Here is an 18834-nt window from a genome sequence, read left to right on the forward strand (position 1 = left end):
CGGCAGGCTCGCGGCATAGACTCCCCAAGCGTGAGAGTCGGGGCAGGTGCGCGGCATGGAGCGGCCTGCAGCCGACAGGCGGTCAGAGCGGCGGCGGGGGGTGCGCATCCCTCCGGGCACCCGTGACCCCCCGGCCTCACGCAGCCTGTCCTGGGGGATGCCCAGTGTGTCCCTGGATCTTGTCGCACACAGTGCATGATGCTGTCTTTCTTCCTCTTCCGCCGCCGTTTTTTTGGGTGCCGGGGGGTGCCGGGCGGTCTTCGCTTGAGGACAGACCTAGGCTCTGGGTTCACGGTCCTACTGCGTAACACAAGGTACGTGCCACCGTGAATGTGGTGGGTCACTCATAAAGAATAGGGACAGAGGTGGCTTCCTTATGGGGTCGTAGCAACAACCACCGGAAGGCACTTCCGTCCTGGTGCCCAGGATAAAACTTGTCTCCGTAAATGCCCGGCTTCTCTCTGCACGTCGGGGCAGAGGGCCCGCGAGACCAGGCCCGAAGGCTGCGCTTGCACGGCGGACGCCCGCTCGGACCCGGCCACGGCGTGCAGGGGCCCCTCTCGCTGTCTTCCCTCACGCTCATTCACCCCAAACCAGATGGCGCAGGCCTCCCCGTAACTCCCTCCTGGCGGCTCCACTGATCGCATTGTGGAAGCTTTGCAGACGTTCTCCTTTCCGGTGTGTTGACCCATTCCTCACCTCGGTCCATCCTTAAACTGTCCCCTCTCTCAGTTTCGCTTCTGCATGCTCATTTTTCGTTGCACGTGGCTCGTTTTTTAAGGAAATACAGAAATTGCAGACACACACGCCGTACACGCCACCTGTAGAACTTTCCTTTTCACGCTCATTTCCAGCCAGACTGCTCGGTCCGGGGCGGTCCCGTGTCCTGGAGGAAAGGACCGTCTCTCTCCTTCCACGTAATCCTGTAACACGTCCAGAAACATTTGTCCTGTGTATGATCCAAAAGCAACGCCCCTGGGCAACCAACCAGCTGAGACGTGAGACAAGAACAGAGTCATTCCGAGGTCTTTCTAAGCAGTGATTTCTTGAGAGTAGCAGCGTGTTCACTTAGGGAGGGCCGGTGAGGACCTATTAACAGTCGTCCCGTTATCTTCGGGAGAGCCAGCTATCACCTGGTAATGATCATCGTCTGTTATCTTCACTACACAGACCCCCACTGATGGCTTCTTGGGCTCGTGGAAAACTGTCTGTGACTCTGTCCTTCTGGTGGTGTGTCTGCGTCTGCCGCATGCTGGGCGGTGGAGAGGAAGGGCGGTGATAGGTTAGGCCTGGGAAGGAGTATTGATCACACTTGGGCCCAAGTGGGATGCGTGCGAGACACTGACCTGATATGCAGGGACGTATTTTGCCCTTAAATCCAGGAAAATATAAAAGCATCATCACCGGATTGTGTTGGGAGAAGAAACCTAAGAGAAGAAATCAAGATTGAAGCGCTCTGTATGGAGAGAGAGAGAGAAAAAAAAAAAAGACCCTTTTGTGTGATGAATACACCAAGAATATTAACTGTCCACACTAGTTGAATGAAAAGTAAATATTTCATTTTCTTCTTTTTTATCCAGATGGCTGCATATTTTGGATTTTCTGTTGCTGCCACTGACATTAATGGGGATGAGTAAGTCTAAAACGATGTTTCCGGGAACGGTTTATAAATGCGTTGCTAAAACTAAACAGTCTTTCTTTTGTTTCTTTGTCCCCTTCCTGCTGATCTTTCTGTTCAAAGAAACCATTTGAACCAACCTTATCACAAATACGAGAAAAGTTCATGATTCCAGTAGCTTTTGCGATAAGAAGGGATAAGGTCATGTTTGTGAACCACTCGTGGTTTCTTAAAGGAGTTGGAGGAAGGTTTCAGTCTGAAATGACTTTATGCTTCAATCTGGTCATGACAGAGAGAGAGAGGAGAGGCTGAGTTTTCATAAGAAAAGTCATTGCTCATAGATGGAACGTGATCTTGCCGTAGTGACGAGCATCCGGTTCTTGCAGTTACGCAGATGTGTTCATCGGAGCGCCTCTCTTCATGGATCGTGGTTCTGACGGCAAACTCCAAGAGGTGGGGCAGGTTTCCGTGTCTCTGCAGAGAGCTTCGGGAGACTTCCAGACGACCAAGCTGAACGGGTTTGAGGTCTTTGCCAGGTTCGGCAGTGCCATCGCCCCTCTGGGCGACCTGGACCAGGATGGCTTCAATGGTAAGATCCGGGTTCGACAGCAGTGGGTTCCTGATTTCGTGTCCACCCTCCTCGACGACGGGAGGTCGTAGTAGCAGATCTTCCTGGAAGGAAGCATTTGATTGGCAGCGACACACCGGGTCAAACGACAGTTGCTCTTTTTCCTTAAAAGTCAGAACAAGTTTTTTTTATTTTTTTTTTATTTTTTAAAGTCAGAACAAATTTAAAAAGAAAAAGGGATTCTGATGAATCGTTATTCATATAGCCTTATCTTAAGAGTCTTGCAGTGAGTGGTTAATTTCTACAGAGAAATCTGCTTTCCCAGGGAGCCCGGGGTCAGGTGGGGATTTTTCTCTCCATCCTGTGTAGCAGCAGCACCCTCTACTGTCCCATTTGGATGCAAATGTAAAAAAATGCACCCAGGCACCCCCTGGAGGCCATGTGACCCTAACTGCATCTCTTACAGGTACGATTTGCCGATTTGCTGATTTGTCGATTTGTTGATTTGTTGTTCCTACTTTTAAAGCCCTGACTTTGTTGTGGCATCTAAGAAATTCAGAAGGAGGCCATAACTTCCCTTCTGGGGGGCAAGTAAAAAATACGAGCTCATTGTTTTATAATAGCCCTATTTAACAACTTATTTTTATTTTTCTTTAAAGATATTTATTTACGAGAGAGAGAGAGAGAGAGAGAGAGAGAGAGAGAGAGGCAGAGACACAGGCAGAGGGAGAAGCAGGCTCCATGCAGGGAGCCCGATGTGAGACTCGATCCCGGGACTCCAGGATCACGCCCTGGGCCAAAGGCAGGCGCTAAACCACTGAGCCACCCGGCTGTCCCTAGCAGTTTATTTTTATTTTATGTTTTAAAGATTTTACTTATTTATTCATGAGAGAAAGAGAGAGGCAGAGACACAGGCAGAGGGAGAAGCAGGCTCCATGCACCGGGAGCCCGATGTGGGATTCGATCCCGGGTCTCCAGGATCGCGCCCTGGGCCAAAGGCAGGCGCCAAACCGCTGCGCCACCCAGGGATCCCAAGGTTGTTGCTTTTGAATAAAGAATATGCTACTACGCTTTAAACCAGTATTTATTGCGGTGAGCGGGCTGTACGAATATAGGTTTCCCCCTGCTAACCGGACATAGAGCCTTCCTGGGAAAACTCCCAAGCTGGGGATCCCCCGGGGGATGGAGCCCGCATCATGGGGCCCCCTGCTCCGCGGGGAGCCTGCTTCCCCCTCGCCCCGGCCCCTCCGCCTCGCACATGCATTCTCTCTCTCTCTCTCTCAAATAAATAGATAAAAACTTAAAAAAAAAAAAAAAGGAAACCGAAAACGTTCATCAGCAGAAGTGATGTAAGGTGAAGAAGCAACTCTCAGGCTCTCGTGATACCTCGGGACACGTCTTGCACGAAATAAGTTGAGATACGGCGCAGATGCTCACGCTGCCCGTGCTGTGCCGGTTTGGGCTGAGATGCTGGGTGCAGTTCCGGGGACGGAGCCTGTGGGCGCCACTCTTGCCCTTCCGGGCGCGCACAGCCTCCACCGGGGTTCATTTTTTTGCAAAAACAGATGCTGAGCGCTGATTCTGCTTTTCTTGGTAAAAGCGGATCCTCTTCAGATTTCTTTCAGGCAGCAAGGACAGGTCCTAATGCAGGACTTACCTAACCGCGGCTGGGTGTAGGGGGGAGACCTTTGGAAAGCAGAAGATCCCTGCATTTAGGCCTTTGCCGTGTAGATAATAAGTACTAACACCACTTTCTCTCTGTTCTTGCCCCCCCCTCCTTACTTTTCCTCCTCCTTCCCCTTCTCCTCCTCATTTCTCTCCAAACCCCCCTCTCCTCCTTTTCTTCCCCCCACAGATATTGCGATTGCTGCACCGTATGGGGGTGAAGATCAGAAGGGACTTGTTTATATTTTCAATGGAAGACTAACAGGCTTGAACGCAGTCCCATCTCAAATCCTGGAAGGGAAGTGGGCTGCTCGGAGCATGCCGCCCAGCTTCGGCTACTCAATGAAAGGAGCCACGGACATAGACAGAAATGGATATCCAGGTGCTTTGCTAGGAACACATAAGCGTTCCTTAGGTTTTCCGGGCCTGATAGCACGGGTTGTAGTTACCGCTCTCCTGATGGAGGTTATGAGTCATTTCGGGGACATAGTTCAGGTGTTGTTTGTACCTGCTGTGCTGAAGGCCCAGCTCTTATCACTGAAGCCAAGAGCAGTCTACTTGCTGGGAGTTTCCAGTGTGACCCACGCCCTCTACGTTTCCTTTCGCCTTTTGTCCTCAAGTCTGTAACCTGAAGTCTGTATCGCGCCGTCAGAGAACAATGTCGCAGGAGCTCGAAACAAAACGCTGAATAGTCATTCTAACTTTTTAAAGTGTCTTTTTGGTTGGTTTGTTTTTAATGGTCTAGCATTTTCACGGGCTTGACGAATCATTGTGATTTAAAAAAAAAAAAAATGCATTATCGCATGTGATTCTCCCGGGAAGGCCGGTGAGGACTCTAGGCCAGCCCAGCTCCGTATCGCACCCTGTGACGGGTGAGAAAAGAAACAGAAGGAGGGGATTTGTCCGAGGTGGTTGCCGGTTGGTTTGAACCAGCACAGGAAGGGGGAGGCCTTTTTCTAGCGCTTATATACTTTGGCGCATTATGATGGATCTGGATCAGAACGGGTCCATTCTTTCAACGAAATATAATGCGGAAGATTTGGGTTACGTTTATTGTTGAAACCGCTCATTTGAGCCCAATATACAAATGTGTGGGAATGCTTTGGGAAATAGGGCAGAAAGTTGATTCTTACCTGTTAGTGTTATTTCAAGAGATTTTTTTGGTTATTAATGCAGTATAGATGTCTTAGAAATTTTAGAAAATACAACAAAGTGTATCTTCCAATCATTTTTCCAATGCATTCACACAATATATTTTTTTTTTTAGCAAAATAGAGGTATGCTTTAGGCACCGATAATAGCATATTTTATTCACTTAAAGTCAAGAATCTTCCCCTGTATTATTCATGATTCTTCTAAACATGAGTTTTATATTTCCCCTTCCATCAAATGTCCGTATTGTGTCTTATTTAACTTTATTTTGGGGCATTTATGTCCTTGCATGTAATTCCAGTGCATACCTCTGATTATTTCCTTAGGACAGAGTTCTAGAATCCTGAGTCAAAGATAGGCACTTTTTAAAAAAGTCTGTTGAAATGTATCGTCAAGTTACAATCCCGCTACTTCCAAAAGATTTTGCAACTTTTTAAAGCACTCACCAGAGTGATCATCACCCAGACATTTGTGTCTATACTGAGGATCATCTGTTGTTTCTTTTAAAATAACTTTAAATTATATGATAGGTGGAAAATGTTACTTTGTTCTACTTCATAGTTTTAATCAGGGAGGGTAAGCATTTTTATTTTATATGTATATAAAAGCATTTTTATATAGATATTACGTGAATTTCTTTTTACTTTTTTTTTTGCTTATTTCTAATTTCTTTTTTTTTTAATTTTTATTTTTTATTTTTATTTATTTTTTATTTTATGATAGCCACAGAGAGAGAGAGATTGGCAGAGACATAGGCAGAGGGAGAAGCAGGCTCCATGCACCAGGAGCCCGATGTGGGATTTGATCCTGGGTCTCCAGGATCGTGCCCTGGGCCAAAGGCAGGCGCCAAACTGCTGCGCCACCCAGGGATCCCTTCTAATTTCTTATATATATTCCGTGAATATATATTCCGTGAATTTCTTTTTACTTTTTTTTTTTTTTTTGCTTATTTCTATTGGAATGTTATTTTTCTTTTTTTTTTTTCTTTAAACTTGTGGCAGTGCCTTAAATATTGAAGATTCTAACTCCTTAACATATATATATATATAATATATATAAATATACATTTCTGTTTGTTATGTTTGCTTTTTGTGCATAAAGGAGTTCTTAATTTTTATGGAACCCAATCTATGGATCTTTATGATTTCTCATGTACTTTTCTGCTTAGAAAGGGTTTCCTCAGACTTACCCTGGGTATGCTACGAGATGGAGCTCTTCTTTCGTTTTTTTCTTGATCGCAAACCCATTGTACCAGCTACATATAAAAATTAATGCATTGTGTTCTTGTTCATTTGAATGCCGCCAGCTATCATTCTAAGTATTGTGCGTATATGTAATGTGCTTTTTTGGTTCTGTTTTGTTTTTGAAAGAAAGTGAAAAAAATTTATAATGAAATTTATTTTTTTTTTTATTTTTTTTTTTAAAGATTTTATTTATTCATGATAGTCACAGAGAGAGAGAGAGAGAGAGGCAGAGACACAGGCAGAGGGAGAAGCAGGCTCCATGCACCGGGAGCCCGATGTGGGACCCGATCCCGGGTCTCCAGGATCGCGCCCTGGGCCAAAGGCAGGCGCCAAACCGCAGCACCACCCAGGGATCCCATAATGAAATTTAAATTTATAATGAATTTTGCAATGAGACTGTAAAATCTACAGGCACCTCTATAAAACTTTTCCCTTTGAGGGGCATACGTATTTGAGTTCTATGCACTTCCGTATTGTTGTTGATGTTTATAAAGTTTTCGTTAAAAAGGTACTTGTCTACCAGATGAACGATTATCTTTATGATGAGTGTTTGCCATTTGATGACCCCTTATTTAGAGTTTTCATAGGTTTTTGCCTTATAGAAATAATCTTACAACCACTTAATGAAGAATAGTTTTGAAACTATGTCTAAGTCTTTCTTGCATACACTGAAAGTTTTATAGAATGGTGTGTGAATTTAAAAAAGCATTGTTGATTATTACTAACATGTTTTTCTCCTCTCTTTTAAGACTTAATTGTAGGCGCTTTTGGTGTAGATAGAGCTGTGTTATACAGGTGAGCATGATTCTATACCCTGTAATATAGGAATATTCTGAATTGACAGGGAAATCTCAAAGGAGAGAGATGGAGAGATTTTTTTTTTTTTTTCAATTTGGAAAAGCATTCAGATTTTTCCCTCTTGGTTCTTTGAATTATGTTCAATATATTCTCCTGTTTTAAATCTCTCTTTAAAATTTACATGAGTTTACATTCTCTTCTAAAGAGGCAAGAAATAAACTTGGTGTTCATGCCCCAGCATTCTGTGACCACAGGGGCAGTATGTAATGACTCCCCAAATCCATATTTTTATTATTAGAGCAATATGTATAAATCCACATACCTGTATTTCTCAGCTTCATCCATGTTCCCGATTATTTATATTTAACCAATTCCTCATGCTTTAGGCTATCATCTGGAATCCCAAGTAGGTTACACTTCCATGGGCTGTGTTTATACGTGCCAGGATAACCAACATTCGTTCTGTGTAATGGAATTTGTGTTGGTCAGCTCGAGACCACCTGTGTGTCCATATAGATTCCAGGATTGATCCTGGGAAGAAAATAGTATATTTCTTATACAGGGTTTAAATCTGTGCATCTGAACTTTGGAAGACTATTTTAATTTATTATTTCGGGTTTTCAAAATGGTCATCAAAGAATTAATCATGTGTGTTGTAAATACTCAAATAGCACAGAAAGGGCATAAACAAAACAAGACGCTTTTTCTCATGCCGGTCACTGGTTTACGGGTATATACGCCACCAGAAACAGTCCGTGCACTCAAAAAGTAGATGTGTGGGGTGTGCATCCTTTGTACATCGCGGTTTATATTTTCTCTCATATAAAAATTACATGTTGGATGTATCTTAGAGATGAACTGACGTCCCCACGGTGGACGTATGTCGCTCCTCTCCTCTCCCGGATTGCGTTGCGTCACGGAGAGCCCCACAACGCGTTGGGCCATCCTGCTCGGGCGGACTGACCGCAGATCCGGTGGCCGGTTGTCCGGCTTTGCCTGGAACTGAGGGATTTGCCAGGTCATGGGACTTCCAGTGCTAAGCCACAGGCCCCGGCAGACAGGAGTACTGGGCCACTCTCTGTGTAGCTGGTTTTTATTTTTGCTACGATAAAGAGTTGCTTTAGTGGACATTGCACTTGCATATGCGGTGAATGTAAACCTAAGGTGTTTAGGTCAACGGACATTTCAAATAACTTTTTTTCTTTTCTTTTCTTTTTTTACAACAGAGCCAGACCAGTTATAACCGTCAATGCTGGCCTTGAAGTATACCCTAGCATTTTAAATCAAGACAATAAAACCTGCCCACTCCCTGGGACAGAGCTCAAAGTTTCCTGGTAAGGGCATCGGGCTAATAATAGTTATCATTGTGATTATTGTTGCAGTCATTTTGAAAACAATTGGAAATGGGGTGGGGGGGACCTGACACATTACTAAAACAGTTTCTGTGAGTGTCCTCTCTTTTCGTAGGTTGGATTATGGAAATATTATTGCAAAGTAGATAAGTAGAAGTCTCTAGAAATATGCTGCAAACTAGTATGAACTTCATTTTTAAAAATTGATGCATGCTCAGTGAACATATTCAAAAAGAAGAAAAAGCTCATAAGATCTGATAACTCATTTATATTTAATTCTAAACAGGCCTATGAACATATTAATTTTTAAAAGATATGATGTTGGGACTCCTGGGTGGCTCAGCGGTTTAGCGTCTGCCTTGGGCTCAGGGAGTGATCCCGGGGTCCTGGGATCAAGTCCCGCATCAGGCTCCCTGCAGAGAGCCTGCTTCTCCCTCTGCCTGTGTCTCTGCCTCTCTCTGTACCTCTCATGAATAAATAAATAAAACCTTTTAAAAAAAGATATGATCTTTTCCAGATTTAGTATCTGTGAATAGCTAGCTGTATGAAAAATATTATATATATTAAATATATATTATAAGTAATATATTACCAGTATAATATACTTATTCTTCCAATTATTCCTTTATTAATTTCTAAAGAAAAATATAAAGTTTTTGGTAAGTGTAATGTCTGAATTCTTTTCTAGCCCAGTATTTCTCAATTCTCCATTATTTGCATGCTATTTTTTGCTACATTATATGATTTTTAGTATATTTTCATCCTACCTATATGTATAATTTTTTAAAGTTTTTTTCTTCCTCTTCTTTTTTTTTTTAAGCCCGTCATGGGGCTTGAACTCACGACCCTAAGATCAAGACCTGAATTGAGATCGAGAGTTGGACACTTAACTGACTAAAACTACCCAGGCGCCCCTACAGTTTTTTTTTCTTTAAATTGATTCATATTTTACTTAAAAACATTTTAAAATAAGCTAGAGAAACCCAGCATCTTTCTCATACGTGTCAAAATAAGGATAAGATTAAGGAAAATCTTGACCCATTTATTACTAAAAATGCCATGAGTACCTCACTGTGGGGAACATGGTTCTTTATGTTCCTGGTTACATGGAGAAATCAGGGATCTTCTGACAAATGCACGGTGGAATGATTGGAAGCTGGGGAGATTTTACTTCAGAGGAACTAATGAAAAAATATTTTTCCTGATTTTGTTTTTGAATTACATAGTTACTAAAAACGTTTTTCACAATTTTATTTCTTTCATTGGCTTGCATTAAAAACTTACTAACATTTTATCCTAATCTATATTGATTGTCAGGGAAGTTGTTTTCAGATTTTGGCTTTAAGTTTTACTGTCTTTCTTCCCTTTACTTTGCATACCCTTGTGAAGTTGCTAATAGTTATTTAAAATTTTGCTAATAATTCAAAGGTTTCGAAGACACTGAGCAGTAGCTTTCATATGTTTTTGATTATGGCACGTAGTATGAAATATATTTTGCATCATGAGCCAATAAAAACATGTATGTAATTAAAAGTTCCATGAAATCCTACGCTTCAGTCAATTTTATTTATTTGGTTTATTTTTTAAGATAGTGGCTAACCCAACCCATTAAACTAATTTCATGACCCATTAATAAAATGTGAAAAACACTCTTCTAGAGGAGCTTTCTAATTAAAGGGAGCTTTGATGGGGCTTTTTAGTAAATGAGATGTTATTAAAGATTTTATTTATTCATGAGAGACAACAGAGCGAGGCAGAGACACAGGCTGAGGGAGAAGCAGGCTCCATGCAGGGAGCCCGATGTGGGACTCGATCCCAGGACCCCGGGGTCACGCCCTGAGCCCAAGGCAGATGCTCAACCACTGAGCCACCCAGACGTCCCAATGAGATGTTATTTTGAACCTGGTCTGCCCTTTTCCTCCTTGAGATTTATCAGTAGGTTCTCTAAACATGAGAAGAGGTTAGAAGATTTCTTTTCTTTTTCTTTTTCTACCATCAAGGTACCATGAAAGGAAATGTGCTTAAATTACTGAAGCATGAGTTAGGTTATTCTGTGTAGTTTCATATTTCATGAATAATATTAAGACATGAGAGATATAGAAGGCTTCACTATGTAAACTGTGTATTAGAAATGCGAGATTTAGGGGTGATATTCAAAACTTTGTCTAAACTGGATTATAGGATTTGTTAATATATTTTTATTTTCCTACAGTTTTAATGTCAAGTTCTGTTTAAAGGCAGATGGCAAAGGAGCACTTCCCACGAAGCTTAGTAAGTATTCTGTGGAAAAATCATATAATGATTCTGCACATATAGCACTCAAAGTGTTTTAAGATACCTGAATACTCAAATAGCTGTTATTGTTGTTTTTTATTTTGATATTTGTGCTTAAAGACACTTAACATTGCAACATAATTACCTTGTTGACTCTTAAGTCAATTCAGATACAATACATATTTACTGACAATGTGAACAGAACAGCCCACTGAATGGTAAATGCGGCCTTCAGAACGTTAAACAATTACAATGAGAGATAAATGAACTCTAGGGTAAATGAGTATCATTGTTTATAAATAGATGCCCTACTGAAGAGTTGGTATTTTCTTCCTTGGAGAAGTCCCCAGCAATCTCAGGAGTAGGGAGGGGTGCTCTAGACACAGTGGAAGACGTTTGGGCCACTAAATTTAAACCACTTGGCAAACTCCTGACTTGACTCCTCCTTTCCAAAACCCGGTTTATGTGGTCCAGGGAGCAGGGTGGGAGAGCTAAGTGACTGTTGCCAAGATTTGTCATTATGTCCGTGACAAGTGCTGAGAGGTAACGGTAGAGCAAGGGAGGAGGACTGCGTCTTGTTGGGTGTTTGTGCGTGGAATATCAGAGAGAGGAGCAAGGCAAGGTGTCACTGGAAGATGACTTTTCAGGAAAGACCTGAAGGGGCTGAAGGAGCGAGGGGATGTCTGGAGGGTATTTTGCACGGAGGAAATGGCAAGTTCAGGGGGCCTGAGGCAGGCGTTTGCTTAGTGTGTTTGAGAAACACAAGGAGGGCAGAGTGGGGGCGTGGACTCCAGCTGGAAGCAAAGTCACCCTGCATTCTCACCCACGTTGACGTGAAGTCCAACATTTAGAGAAACTTGGTTTTAAGGTCTGCAGTCTTACCCACTCGGAAGAAACTACTTAGAGAAGAACTGAGTCTTAGAAGGAACTCACCCTAACAGATGGCGTCAGCCTGTGCGTTGCACATTCCTTTTAAGATCGTTCTTGATCCAGTCAACTTTGCTTCATGAGGGACATATATATTTATCTGACCATCCGATATGGTGGCTTCATTAGAAGTAGCAGTTGCAGGTGATGCAAACTGTTTATTCATCCTTGTGTTTAATAAAATGGCATGGGTGCCTATTAGCGAGAAATTGCTGCTACTCAGATTAACCGTGGAAGTCATAATTCATGTACACTTCATGCCCCAAACTTCTTCCTCTCAGCTTCAAAGAAAAAATTTCCCTTTTATCTGGTAGTTATTTTACTACTATATTCTCTATTGTCTGCCTTAATATATGGCATTACTTTGGGGATCGTTGATTATTCTTAAATATTTATCCATAATTAATATGTTGTAGTCTTACTACATTATATAGACATTTTTAGTGAATTGCAAGGAAATTACTTCCTAAGTAATAAACATCTCTGTTTACATGAAAACTCTAGGTGTCTAGGACAGATAGGTGTCGATAAAGGTTGTTATATATCCTTTGGTTTGTATAGACTTCCAGGTGGAGCTTCTTTTGGATAAACTCAAGCAAAAAGGAGCAATTCGACGAGCACTGTTTCTCCATAACCGGTCTCCAGGTCACTCTAAGAACATGACTATTTCAAGGGGAGGACAGATGCAGTGTGAGGAACTAGTAGCTTATCTGCGGGTAAGAGATACTTTTCTGCTTCATTATCTTTTACTTTTTGCTATGTTTTAAAAAATCTGTGTGATTTTCACTTTGTATAAATATTTTGGTATCAAATCACAAAGAAAACACAGAAGAATACACTTGAGGAAATCTGGCTTTTTAAAGTATCAAACCTGAGTAATGGATTTTTCTTCCTGGCAAACTGGATTTTCCAAATGGCTGTTCTAAAATGGTGCTATAGAATAATTGTAACAAATACATTTCTTAAATATTGCTAGATTCTCAAGACATAAAAGTAATCTCCAGGGCCCAAGAAAATAAGTGATCAGTTAAAAAACTACATTGGCAAAATTTGACTTATGAGTTGTATACGAAGATGTGAGCCAGAGCAGCTGGGGAAAGGATGAGCAGTAATTGCCAACCTCAGCACAGGGATTTGGTCTCCCTCCGGGGACTTTTGCAAGCTGGGAGGTCTGACTTGATGGCTACATTAGGTCTAGACACTTGTTTGAGGCTAAAGTGGCCCCAGGAAAAAGGTGTCTCCTAACTCCAGCAAAAGCAAAATGCTACGCCTATATGGAATAATCTAGTATGGGCCCCTCATGATTTCCACTGGTTAACTTAAGTGAAATAATAATTCATTAAAAAAAAGGCATTATGAGGGAAAAATAGCACTAAACACACAAGGAAATAAGCCATTAGAAGAAACAACAAATTTTAAACCTGCAGAGGCATTAGATGTTTGAATTATCAGTTGCAAAATATGAATTTTTATAAAATGTTTAAAGAGAGAATAAACCTTTTTAAATAAAATACAGAAACATCAGTGAAGATTTAGAATACAACATAAATAACAACCTCAACTTGATAGACCTGTACAGAATACAAAAACTGGCCATATATAGATCATAAAGGAATCGTAAACAAATTTCAAAAAGTTGGAATCTTAGAAGATACATTGATCATGGTGCAATTTTTGGAAGGTAATAACAAAAAGATAAATTGGGAATTAGGAATTGTGATTTTAAATAACACGGATCTAAAAAGAGATCATAATGGAAATTTACTTAGAAATGAATCACAATGAAAATTCTGTTTACTAAAATGTGTGGGCTATCACAGAAGCAGAAAGTAAAGTAAATGTATAACCTTAAGTGCTGTTTAACTTCAATGAAAGATAGATCAAGAAAAAAAATTGTAGGAAAACAAAACAAATTTAACTCCACAAAATAAGGAATTGAAAGGGACATAGCGACATAAAGAAGAGATTACAGTAATAGAATATTCTAATAACCTTGTGCTAAGATGTAGAAAAACTTAAACAAAGCAAGGATATTCTTAGAAAATCATAACACAACTGCCATAAGAAGAAATAGAAAATGTGAATAAGCCATTTAACCGTATAAACCATTTTAAAATAAAGTTGACAGTTAAGAATCTTTACAGAAAGGAAACACAAGTCCCAGGGGGTGTTATAGGTGGTATCTACCAAACTATGAAGAATGAGATATTCCGATATTAAGCTCTTGGAAGCAATAGAAGAATAGAAAATGTGTCCAGCTTAATACTGTTCCTATGAAGCCAGTGTAATTGATACCCAGACTGGTGGAGGATAGTCTAAGTGGAATTTCATGCCAGTCTTTCAGAAAGACATAGATGTAAAATTAGTAAATCAAATATAGGCAAACTAAATCTTAAGAGTTCATAAACAAAAGATAAAATAAGTAGACCCATTTCGGTTTGTTCTAGGATGGGTTAACTTTAAAAATATAGAAGTATGACTTAACACATGAATACACTGAAGAAAAAGATAGGAACGTCTTAAATAAAGGAAAAGCTTTTGATTAATTTGAATTAAGTCACTCTTCATGATTTCAGCAAGCTTCAAGTTGGTAGTTTTCCAAGATGGTGGAGGAGTAGGAGAGCTTAGTTTTGTCTGGTCCCAGGAATTCAGCTAGGTAGCCGTCAAGTCATTTGGAACACCTGTGAACTTAGTGGGAGATGCAAGAGAAGAATAGTCATGTGACCACTTTCTGCAAGGCAGAGGTGCAGAGAAGGGACTCTGAGGTGATATATGGGAAGATAAACTGCAGGGGGAGGGAGCCTGTATAAGCCAGCTCCTAGAAAGTGGTAGAGCAGCGGAGCACAAAACCAGAACTTTCAGAAGTCTGCTCTATGAGGGACATTCCTGCCTGAAAGTTGCCCAGGTGGCGACGTGGGATGGAGTAGTAAGTGGGACAGTGTGGTATCCAGGATCCCTGGGGTCACAGAAAGAACAGGGGTGCCTGGGGGCAGCAGAGTTCCCAGGCATTGGAGCGGGGAAGGCAGCTGCAATCAGCGAGCCCAGGAGGGGGCCCTCAGCTCAGTGTGGCCATGAGCCATGAACTGAAGCACAGTCAGGCGACCGCTTTCTGAGCTGAGGCCCAGAAAGCATAGAACCTTGGTGAGGCCCATTCCTCCCCATAGAGGAACGGCACAGGTGCAGGCTGCAGGAAGTCTGTAGGGTTTGGAGACCTGAGACAGAAATGCTCGGTCACAGGCTGGGTGAGCGTGGAGTGCAGAGGGAGACCAAGGAGACAGGAGTGATTGACTGCTTTTCCCCGAGGGTGCACTGAGGAGTTGGGGCTCTTGGGGCTGCAGATTGGGAGACTGCCATTTTCACTCTCATCCTCGAAAGCCACCTAGAGCAATCTGGGGCCTCTTAGCCGAGCCTCCTGGCAAAGTTGGTGCAGTTCTGCCCCAGGGCAAAGACGTCTGAGAACCAGCGCAGTGGGCCCCTTCCCCAGGAGATCACCAGGGGCATCTGGCTAAGCCTCACTGTACTGATCCCACAGAACTGCAAAACTCCAGCCCTAGGGGAAGATTGTATGTAAAAGCCACGGGTTTTACTCTCATGATTCTGTAGACTCTCAATTTCTTTTTTTTTTCTCTTTCCTTTACAACCAATTTCTTATTTTACTAACTCTTTTTTAAGTCTTTTTTAATTTTCATGTTTACACTTACATTCTATCCTTTCATTGTATTTGATTTTATTTTCATACGTATATTAAGTTTTTCTTTCTTTTTTTTTTTTTTTTTTAATTTTTTATTTATGTATGATAGTCACAGAGAGAGAGAGAGAGAGGCAGAGACACAGGCAGAGGGAGAAGCAGGCTCCATGCACCGGGAGCCCGACGTGGGATTCGATCCCGGGTCTCCAGGATCGCGCCCTGGGCCAAAGGCAGGTGCTAAACTGCTGTGCCACCCAGGGATCCCAAGTTTTTCTTTCTTTACAGTTTTGGGATCTAGTTTTCTAGATACACACAGGATCCAGTGTATTGCTCTGTTCCATTCCCCTATCTATATTTTCTCTTTCTCTCTCTTTTTTTTTAATATTTATTTATTTATTCATTTATTTTTGATTTCAGGTTTTTTCTCATTTGTTTAGTGTATATTTCTCTAGGGTCTTTGTTGCCATTTTAGTATTTTGTTCTCATTCACCTGTTCTTTGAACAGAATGACAAGATAGGAAAACTTAACCTCAGAAAAGACAGCAAAAGGCAGTACTGACTGCCAGGGACCTAATCAGTATGGACATAAGTAAGAGGTAGGAACTAGAGTTCAGAATAACAGTTATAAGATACTAGCTGGGCTTGAAAAAAACATAGAAGAACTAGAGAATCCTTTTCTGGAGAAATGAACTAAAATCCAATTAAGTTGAAATCAAAAGGCTATTATTGAGATGCAATAATATATAATCTAGCTGTTAGGATAAATGAGGCAGAAGAGAGAATAATGATCTAGAAGACAAAATGATGGAGAATAAAGAAGCTGAGAAAAAGACAGATAAACAACTACTGGATCACAAGGGGAGAATTCGAGTGATAAGTGATACCATAAAGCAAAATAATTGGGATCCCAGAAGAGCAAGGAGAGAGAGAGAGAGAGGCAGATTATACTGGAGAACTTCCCTAATCTGGGGAAGGAAACAGGCTTCCAAGTCTAGGAGACACAGAGAATTCCCCTCAAAAATCAGTAAAAATAGGACAATGCACCAACACAGAATAGTGAAACTTACAAATCTCAAGAGACAAAGAGAAAATCTTGAAAGCAGCTCAGGGGAAAAAGAGGCCTGTAACGTAAAAGGGTAAAAACATTAGACTGGCAACAGCCCTGTCCACTCAGACCAGGCAGGCCAGGAAACACTGTCCTGATATATTCAGGTGCTAAATGAGAAAAATACACACCCAAGAATACTTTATCCAGCCAGGCTCTTATTCCAGATAGAAGGAGAGATAAAAAGCTTCCAGGACAAACAAAACTACAAGAACTTGTGATCACTAAACCAGCCCTACAAGAAATATTAAAAGGGATCCTTTAGCGAACAGAAAGCCCAAAAGTAACAGACCCGAAAGGAACAGAGCAACATACAGAAAGTGACTTTACAGGTAATGTGATGGCACTAAATTCGTATCTTTCCATAGTTACTCTGAATATAAATGGCCTAAATGCTCCAATCAAAAGAGACAGCATGTCAGATTGGATAAAAACACCACATCCATCGATATGCTGTCTGCAAGAGACTCATTGAGACCCAGAGACACCTCCAGATTTAAAGTAGAGTGGAAAACCATTTATCATCTTAATGGACATCAAGAGAAAGCTGAGGTGGCAATGGTTCTATCAGACAAATTAGATTTTAAACCAGAGACTCTACTAAGAGATGAGGAAGGGCACTGTGTCATAATTGAAGGGTCTATCCAACAAGAAGGTCTAACAATTGTAAATATTTATGCGCCTGACATGGGAGCCGCCAATTATATAACCCAATTAGTAACAAAATTAAACACGCTGATAATAATACAGGAATAGTAAGGGACTTTAACACCCCACTCACTGCAGTGGACAGATCATCAGAGCAGAACAAGGAAACAGGGGGCTTTGAATGACACACTGCACCAGATGGACTTCACAGAAAACTCAGAGCATTCCATCCTAAATCAGCAGAATGCACATTCCTCTCGAGTGCATGTGGAACATTCTCCAGAATAGATCACATACTGGGTCACAGATCAGGTCTCACCCAGGACCAAAAGACTGGGATCGTTCCCTGAATATTTTCAGACCATGATGCTTTGAAACTGGAACTCAACTGCAAGAGGAAGTTTGGAAAGAACTCAAATACATGGAGGTTAAAGAGCATCCTACTAAAGAATGAATGGGTCAACCAGGAAATTAAAGAATAATTTAAAAAAAACATAATGGAAACAAAAGAAAATAAAACCATTCAAAACCTTTGTGATGCAGCAGAGGTGGCCCTAAGAGGCAAGGATGTAGCAATATAAGCCTTTGTCAAGAGAAAAGAAAGATCTCAAATACATGACCTAACCTTATACTAAAGAAGCTGGAAAAAGGACAGCTAATAAAGCCTAAACCCAGCAGGAGAGGGAAGTAATAAAGATGAGAGCAGAAATCAATGAAATAGAAACCAAAAGAAAAGTAGAACAGATCGATGAAACTAGGAGCTGGTTTTTTGAAAGAATTAGTAAGATGGATAAACTCCTGGCCAAACTTCCCAAACTATTGTAAGAACATATTCTGAGCAACATAGCGAACAAATTAGGTAATCTGGAAGAAAGAGATGCATTCCTAGAGATGTATAAACCACCAAAACTGAAGCAGGAAGATAGAAAACCTGATGAACAGAGCCATAACCAGTAAGAAAATTGAAGTAATAATAAAAAAATCTACCAGCAAACAAGAGTCCAGGGTCAGACGGTTTTCCAGGGGAATTCTGCCAAACATTTAAGGAAGAATTAATACCTCTTCTTCTGAAGCTATTTCAAAAAACAGAAATGGAAGGAAAACTTCCAAACTCTTTTCTATGAGGCCAGCATTACTTTGATCCCCTAACCAGACAAAGACCTCACCAAAAGGAAGAATTACAGACCGATATCCCTGATGAACACGGATGCCAAAATTTTCATCAAGATACTAACCAGGGACAGCCCTGGTGACTCAGTGGTTTAGCGCCGCCTTTGGCCCAGGGCGTGATCCTGGAGACTCAGGATCGAGTCCCACGTCGGGTTCCCTGCATGGAGCCTGCTTCTCCCTCTGCCTGTGTCTCTGCCTCTCTGTGTCTCTCATGAATAAATAAATAAAATCTAAAAAAAAAAAAAAAAAAAAGATACTAACCAGTAGGATCTAAGAGTACGTTAAATGGATTATTCTTCACCACAACCAAGTGGGATTTATTCCTGGGCTGCAAGGGTGGTTCAACATCTGCAAATCAATAAATGTGATACACGGACATTGATAAAAGAGAGGACAAGAACTGTATGTTCCTCTCAATAGAAGCAGAAAAAGCACTTGACAAAATACAGCAGCCATTCTTGATTAAAACTCTTCACAGTGTAGAGCAAACATACCTCAATATGATAAAAGCCATTTATGAAAAGCCCACAGTGAATATCATTTTCAATGGGGAAAAACAGAGTTTTTCCCCTAAGGTCAGGAACACGGTAGGGATGTCCACTCTCATCTCACTGCTGCTGTTCAG

General features: G+C 41.3%; 1 protein-coding gene and 1 long non-coding RNA gene across 3 annotated transcripts in view; one reads left to right on the forward strand and one right to left on the reverse strand.

Moving 5' to 3' along the window:
* The window catches only part of ITGAV (integrin subunit alpha V), an 84266-nt gene that overhangs the window by 45109 nt on the left and 20323 nt on the right, over window positions 1–18834 (forward strand). For both annotated transcript variants that reach the window (XM_025460433.3, XM_025460434.3), the window contains exons 11-17: window positions 1581–1633; window positions 2005–2207; window positions 4042–4233; window positions 6997–7042; window positions 8272–8379; window positions 10610–10668; window positions 12160–12314. In XM_025460433.3, the coding sequence (XP_025316218.1) occupies window positions 1581–1633; window positions 2005–2207; window positions 4042–4233; window positions 6997–7042; window positions 8272–8379; window positions 10610–10668; window positions 12160–12314 (816 nt within the window). The remainder of the gene's footprint in view (window positions 1–1580; window positions 1634–2004; window positions 2208–4041; window positions 4234–6996; window positions 7043–8271; window positions 8380–10609; window positions 10669–12159; window positions 12315–18834) is intronic.
* Window positions 1–18834, reverse strand: part of LOC125754465 (uncharacterized) — a 39651-nt gene that overhangs the window by 5974 nt on the left and 14843 nt on the right. Inside the window, exon 2 of the long non-coding RNA XR_007408791.1 lies at window positions 7368–7576. This is a non-coding gene — a long non-coding RNA (uncharacterized LOC125754465). The remainder of the gene's footprint in view (window positions 1–7367; window positions 7577–18834) is intronic.

The sequence above is a fragment of the Canis lupus genome, chromosome 36 (assembly GCF_003254725.2).
Source record: "Canis lupus dingo isolate Sandy chromosome 36, ASM325472v2, whole genome shotgun sequence".
Taxonomy (NCBI): domain Eukaryota; kingdom Metazoa; phylum Chordata; class Mammalia; order Carnivora; family Canidae; genus Canis; species Canis lupus.